This window comes from Antrostomus carolinensis, unplaced genomic scaffold (genome assembly GCF_000700745.2).
Source record: "Antrostomus carolinensis isolate BGI_N321 unplaced genomic scaffold, ASM70074v2 scaffold28593, whole genome shotgun sequence".
NCBI classification, from domain to species: Eukaryota; Metazoa; Chordata; class Aves; order Caprimulgiformes; family Caprimulgidae; genus Antrostomus; species Antrostomus carolinensis.
In genome coordinates, this window is record NW_010303588.1 from 30058 (window position 1) to 37105 (window position 7048).

At 53.5% G+C, this 7048-nt stretch overlaps 1 protein-coding gene across 1 annotated transcript; it reads left to right on the forward strand.

Annotated features, from left to right (window-relative positions):
* Positions 1 to 313: 313 nt before the first annotated feature.
* Positions 314 to 5658, forward strand: APOD (apolipoprotein D). The gene is made up of 5 exons (XM_010164159.2): positions 314 to 381; positions 1299 to 1452; positions 1743 to 1864; positions 3681 to 3769; positions 5254 to 5658. Exons 2-5 carry the CDS (start codon positions 1330 to 1332, stop codon positions 5487 to 5489), a joined length of 570 nt encoding a protein of 189 aa, XP_010162461.1. The 5' UTR covers positions 314 to 381; positions 1299 to 1329; the 3' UTR covers positions 5490 to 5658.
* The last annotated feature ends 1390 nt before the right edge of the window (positions 5659 to 7048 follow it).

A 7048-nucleotide genomic window follows, 5' to 3' on the forward strand; every position in this document is an offset into this window, starting at 1 on the left:
CCCAGCCCCTCTCAAAGGCTGCGGCACTTCTCCCCTTCTCCTTCCGTGTGCACCCAAGTCCAAGACTTTCATGGGCAGACAAATGGGAGAGAGCTCTGCAGCTGCAGAGCGATACCCAGGCACGTGGGGTGCCTTTGTTTGCCTGGGTGAGCAGCCAAGTTGCAGCCCATCTCCAGCTTCGTACCAGCTGCAGATCTGAGGCAGCTGACTGGCCTGCCAAAAAAAAAAAAACCCACATCGAGGACCAGGGAGTGGCTTGTGCTAGTGCTGAATAATGACGATCCCAGCGCGCTTATAAAATGATAAGGCAGAGGACTCATCACAGAGCTGTTCCTTGCAGCCCTGGTCCTCCACAGAGCATCACTCGCCTCATCAGCCAAGGTACGTTTCTGAATTAAGAGATTCAAAACGGGAGCTGTGTTTGTGTCTGCAGCAGTGCCCGTGTCCTGTGGCTGGAGACAGACTGGGATTTTCTTTTAAACTTGGGGAAAATGCTACCGCTGGTCCTGTGGAGGAGTTTCCAGCCATGGAAGCAGAGCAGCCCCGTGCTGCAGGGTCTGTAGGTGCCAACCTGGCCCAAGCAGAGCCTGAAGCACACGAGCAGCATCCTGGCTCCTGGGGCTGCCTGGGGTGAGCTGCACAGCTCCCACCTCTGCTCCACAGGAAGACATGTCTTTTCTCTGCTTGCATCATGCTTTTGGGGGTCAGTTCATGTTTTATTTGGTGCTGATTTGAGTCTCGGCCAACTTCCCCACCCTGCAGTGCTGTGTACATGAACACCCCCTTGGGGGCAGCTGCACTGTCCCTCCCACCACCTTGCAGGGCCCAGCAGCCCTGGCACTGACGGAGATGTCCCTCTCGCCATGCAGGCTCCTGCATGTGTACACTGCTCGCTTCCATGTCCCAGCACCCTGGTTCTGGAGTATGTTCCTTGTGCTGGAGTATTTTACACGTCTCTGCATTTCCTCTTGCCTCAGCTCTGGACAGATGACAATGTTCCTGCATGTCCTCAGGTGTTTATCACCCCTGCATCTTGCTAGATGTTAGTGTGGGTGATGAGTACACACATTGCCTTGCTTCCTGCAGAGCTGCTGGGCACAGCCTGGGTACAGGCAGGGCTTGAGGCTGTTTTGCACTGGGGTCTTAATTTGCACAGTGCCTTTGTGTCCTTCTCATGATCCTTTTCTCCTTGCTGTGCCCCCGAGGTGCCCTGCTGCAGGAGTCCTGTCCTTTTTGTGTATTTCACACAAAGTTCTGCTCCAGAGAGGCCCCAGCTCAGCTGTTTTCCTCCTCCCCAGGTCCATTCCCCGCCTGCATCCCGGCGCAGCAATGCTGGGCACAGCAGTGCGGCTCTCAGTCCTGCTCAGCCTCCTCGGCATTGGGAAAAGCCAGATGTTTCACATGGGACCATGCCCAGATCCACCAGTCCAAGAAGACTTTGATATCAACAAGGTGTGAAAAGCTTTCTAAAAATCTCACAGCAGGTAGTGAGTTAGTCTAAGGGGACACGGGAGTAATGACAAACTGCCTGGGTGTGGGGGGATTTGGTGGGTCTGGTCTTGACGCCTTGCGCTGGAGCTGCTGCTGTGGGTCTGCAGCCCCACCAACCCCCACAGCCTCCTGCCCATGGAGGTGGATGCTCGAACAAACTGAGCAGGCAAAACTGTGCCAGCAAACGACCTGGGCTGTTCTGCCTCAGCCCTCTCGTGCTAAAAGTGTCTCTCTGGGCTTTCTTCTATCAGTATTTGGGGAAATGGTACGAGATAGAGAAGCTGCCCTCAAGTTTCGAGAAAGGAAGCTGCATCCAGGCAAATTACTCATTGAAGGAGAACGGGAAGTTCAAGGTGATCAACAAGGAGCTGCTGTAAGTGTTTGCATTCAGGCTGTGTCCTTGCTGCAGCGGTGGCACTCCTGTCACTTCTCTTGCCATCCTAGGTGGTCATTTTTCTTCAGATTTCCTGTTTCTGGGTCTGGGGGTGCTGGGGGAGGCACCCTGTGGTGGCAGTAGATCTGCTGGGGTAATGGGCTTTGCTGCGGTTACAGCAGATCTATTGGTCTCTGGTTTCTGCTAGCGCTTCCCTGGGGCTCTCCAGGTCTTTGTCTCATTGTCCAAGGTGAGTAATGAGAAAATAAACCAAATGCACATGGTGACTCCAGTGTGAAATAGGCTGGGTCTGCCCCTGGCTGGTTTGTGATCCGCAGTGATGGCTGAGAAGCTGGATGCCCCGGGTCGTGTCCCCCGGGGGAATCACAGGGCTGGTTACGGGACAGCAGCCACCACCTTGTGCGCCTGTGTGCTGAGAGGTGCCTGTGCCCTGTGCTCCGCTCTGCTCTGGAATAAAGGGACCCAATGAAAAGGGGCAGGGAAGGTGAAGCACATGGGTCATTTTTTCTTAAGCAAATATTTGACAGCCTTTTTCTGGAGCTTTTACATTGCACTGGTAGTAACTGCTGTGTAAGGGAATTGGTAATTATTGCCAGTTTAAATCAGGGAGCAAAGTGAATGCACTGATTGTTCCCTTTATTATCCTCAATAGTTTGCAGTTATCCCAAGCCCTCCTGGCTTTTTGCATGGACAGAGGCAGATATTAATTCATCCGTTTCCAACACCAGCCCCAGCTGTTGTGGGGTGCTGCTGCGAGAGGCTGAATGAATGAGAGGGAACAAGCGGCGAGCGCAGCGCTGTCCCCTGCGCTCCCTGGCATGGCATGGGGACTTTGTTCTGGCTCACAATAACAACAAGGCAGCAACACATCCCCTGTGTCTGGCAAAGAGCAGCGTCCATGCTGCTCCCTGGCTGCTCAGCACTGTCTCTGCAGGTCCACTGCTGAGCAGCGCCTGGCAAACAGCTGGCCGTTTATTTGAGCCTGCATTAATATGTGTGAGATTCATCTGACCGTTGGTGTCACCCATTCAGCAGCTCCAGACCCTGAAATGTCAGGAATATTGGGTCAGGTGTGCACTGTGCATGGCTCCAGCATCAGCCCCTCGACCTCTGCTGCTGGCAGCATCAGCTCCTGCCTCCTTGGCTGTTCCTGTTTCACAGGGAAGTGTGAAACTTTCCCGCCCCGCAGGCAGCATCCAGGTCTTACGGCATCTGGGGAAAAATGCAATTATAAGACGGGCAGCCCGAGCTGTAGGGTCTGCTGCCAAGCAGGGCAGTGCTCTGAACCAGCAGCAAAACAAACCCTGGCTCACCAAGCAGGGACAGGCAATTTGTGTGCATGGAGAAATGTGCTGTGACCTGTAAAAAACGCAGGTGATTAAACAGACGTGAGCACATGCCTTCCACAATGAGCAGGAGTTGAGCTGCTCCCTGGCACTTCTGAGATCAGTGCTGGGATCCTCCCATCCTGTGTGGAGGGGTCTTGCTTTCCCTCTCCGCTGTCTCTATCCCTGTGGCACTGAAGTACACCCCACTGCAGGGGCACTTGGCGAGAGGCACTCTGGGGTGCTGGGGTGGTTTAACTGGGGACAGCATGTGCCCCGTGTGCCCTGGGCACTGCTGAAACCATCCCCAAGGGCGAGCTGTTCCTCCGGGGATGCTGTGGTTAGCTGGTACGTGTTTCAGCCACCTCTTGGCAGGTGGATGTGTCAGGAGGGATGATTAATGGAAGAAAAAAAAAAAGTTATTTCAAACTCACCTAATTTCATTTCTCTCCTTGTCATTTTCCCCTTAGTTCCAATGGCAAAGTCAATGAAATTGAAGGAGAAATGATGCACATGGATGTAAAGGAGCCGGCCAAGCTGGGCGCCCGCTTTAACTGGTGTAAGTGTGTGGGTAGGAAGCTCACAGCCTCATGGCTCCCCACTGCCCACTGGCCCCAGCAGCGCAGGAGGGCAGCGCCTGCAGGAAGCAGGGAAGGAGCAGGCACTGCTGCCCTTCACCAGGGGTGCAAAACTGGCAAAGCCAGAGGCGAAGCTGCCCCAGTGACTTCAGCGCAGCATGACGGGGCAATGCCAAAGGGTTAGGACAGATGTTGTGACCAGCAGGCAGTGGTCGTGATGTGGTTTGGTGATATTTATACATCATTTACAGCAACAGCCCCCGCAGTGGGGGAGCACTCTTCACCAAGTGATCTCAAAGCAAGAGCAGCAGCATTACCGTCCCTCCAGGTCGTCCACAGATGGGGACCGGGACAGGGACAGGTGGGAGGTGGGGGAGGCAGCCCTGCAGCTGCTGCAAGGGCCAGGAATAGGCTTGTTTTTCTGAACACAGCAGTATAGTTACTCCCCACCCTGCCTCTGCTTACAAACGCATTTTAATAACCATTAATAATGTGGTTTTGTTTGCTTTTCCTTCCCTTGTCAGTGTAACACACGGCAGGGGCCTGCCAAGATGCAGTGTGTTTTATTCATGTTGCAGAGCACTTTCCTCTGTCTGCAGCAACACTTGGAAAGTGAGCACAAGTCTCCTCTGGGCTCCCTTTTTATTCTGCTCTCTCCCACTTTTTCCTTGGCTGTTTCATAGCACTCACATAGACGAGTTATTTGGAGCACTGGGTGGAACAGGGGTGCTTGCAGAGGACAGTTATTGCTCATGAGCACAGCCAGACTTAATGATGCGCTGCTAAGGCATCACCACAGCCACCCGCAGAGTGTGCAACCCCAATCATCTTCACTGGATGTGAGCCCCAGAGAACAGCACCCAGAATTCCTGAGTGCATCAAAAATAAATCCCAGGGCACTTAGGCCTGCCCACTGGACCCACTTCTGCTTTCTGCCTGATGCTTTGAAGCTGGAATCCCTCATCAGAGCAGATGCTTTGGGCATAGCAGCCTGATGGAGATGAGAATTTGGTCCATGTGGCTGGTGCTGGTAGGATAGGCTGAGCCATGCCGATTCCCACCGCCCTGGCCCCGGCTGGCTGCATGGGTCAGTGGGTGGTGGGGAGGAGATGGTGGTTTGTGCTCCTGAGATCACCAGTGCCAGCGCCCAGCCCTACAGCTCCTTGCCAGCAAGCACCCTCACACTGGTACGAGCTGGGCTGCTTGTTGGTGGCCTGGCCAAGCTGTTCAGGTCACAGTGCTAACTTTCCAGCAAGACCTTCCTAGACAGGGCTTTGTGGCTTTCTCCAGTCCCTCTGGGCAGAAGGAGTCCTGATAGGCTTTTATAAATGACAGCTCCATGACCACAATTATGTGGCTCAGGAGCAGCAAAATAGGGAACAGCAGGAGGAGCTGTGGCTCTAGTGCTGCAGAGCAGACCAGCGTTGGTTACGTGTTGCATTCATGGTGCCGTTCTTTCTCCTAGTCATGCCCTCTGCCCCTTACTGGGTCATCTCCACCGACTATGAAAACTACTCACTGGTTTACTCCTGCACTAACATCCTCTGGCTCTTCCACATTGACTACGCCTGGATTTTATCAAGAGCTCCTGAGATGCACCCAGAAACGGTGGAACACCTGAAGAGTGTTCTCCAGTCCTACAAGATCGACACCGAGAAAATGATGCCCACGGATCAACTTAGCTGCCCTCCCGAAATGTAACTCCTGGCACGCAGTGACACAGCTCCAGCCCAGTGGTGAACTTCGTTGCTTTCTTTATTATCCATTAGAATTTCTCTATGTAACAGAGAAATGTAACAGTCCCTTTGCTAATGGTAGTTTGCCAGCTCTGAGTACTCCTTGCTCTCGTTTCCTCTATCGCTCTTCTCCCTTTTTCATCTCGCTCTGACTTTTGCAGAGTAACTGACTGATTCAAAGCTAATGGGTGAAGAAAAGAAACCCTGAAGTGCAGATGTGAAGCTCTGCTGTTGCTGTGAGTCCTCCAGTATGTGGATGCAAAAGGGTATGAGATGAGATGTGCAAGTATTAGTCCTGGGGAATAACCTTTCATCACGCAGCCCCACATTTGTTTCCCTGAGCTGTGGTGTCTGAGCTACATCACAGGCACTGCCTTCCCACCAGCAACATCCAGACGTGGGGGTCGGTCCTGCAGCCTGGGAACTGACACTGGGGATCTTGAATGTTTCCTGGTGCAGGGCTGTAGGCATATGTTGTTGCAGATCTCCTCACTAGAAATCAGATCTGGCCCTTTGTATTTAAAGTCTAAAAATGTCCAGAAATTCAGCATCACTCCATCCCCAGTGTCTGTACATGTCCTCTCTTGCCTCTAGTGAGGCTGGTCCTGCACTCCCAAGAGGTCAGATCTGAGAGTACCTGTAAGCAGATAGAAAGAGACGGGGCTGTTCCCTTCTCCTCTCCTCCCAAGGCTTCTCCCTGAAAACCAAGAGACGGCGGCTCTGCCTGACATCCTGCTCACCGCTTTTGTATGTGCCGAGTGCCGGCTGGCGCTGCATCTGCCCTGGCCGGTGTCACCAGGCAGTGCAACAACTCTGCTTGAATTGCATTGATGCAACTCATTAAAAATGGAATAAAAATATCCGCTTTGGGGCTTTTGTACCTTCCCAGTTGTGTGACCTTTCCGAGCAGGCTGCAGGGCGGCACTGCAGGAGCGGGGGTGCAATGCAACATGAGCAGCCACGTCTGAAGTTAAACGGTTTGCTCCAGGAGCCTGGAGGCCTTTCCAGCTCTCCGGGATCGGATGCGAGGGCTTCACCCATCGACTGAGAGCCAGCAAACCTGAGCCAGCATGGCTGTGGCTGGTAGTGACCCCATCTCCTGCTGCTTTTGTTGACATGAAGAAATAACAACGTGGACATAAAATACTGTAAATCTGGAGGAAATGTTCTACACTTACTGCGGTGGGGCCCCAGTCAGCGTGGGGGCGCAGCAAAGCGCCTTCTTGCCCCAGGTGGCCCACAGGAGCTGGGCGGGGAGCCAGCATTTCACAGCTGGATGGAGGAGGCTGAGATGGAGGGAGGCCTTGCAGGGTCAGACACAACTGCCATGTTTAGGACATTGTCCCTTTAAACTTTTAAATCCCAAAACACTCGCCCCACATCCTGGGGCCACAGGGATGATGGAGGGACACAGCAGGATGCTGACGGCTGCAGGGGGGCTCCCAGGCGTGTTATTGGGGGGAGATCATCTCATTGCTGCTTCATCGGACTCGTGTTCTCCCCCTCACACGGGTGGTGATGCTG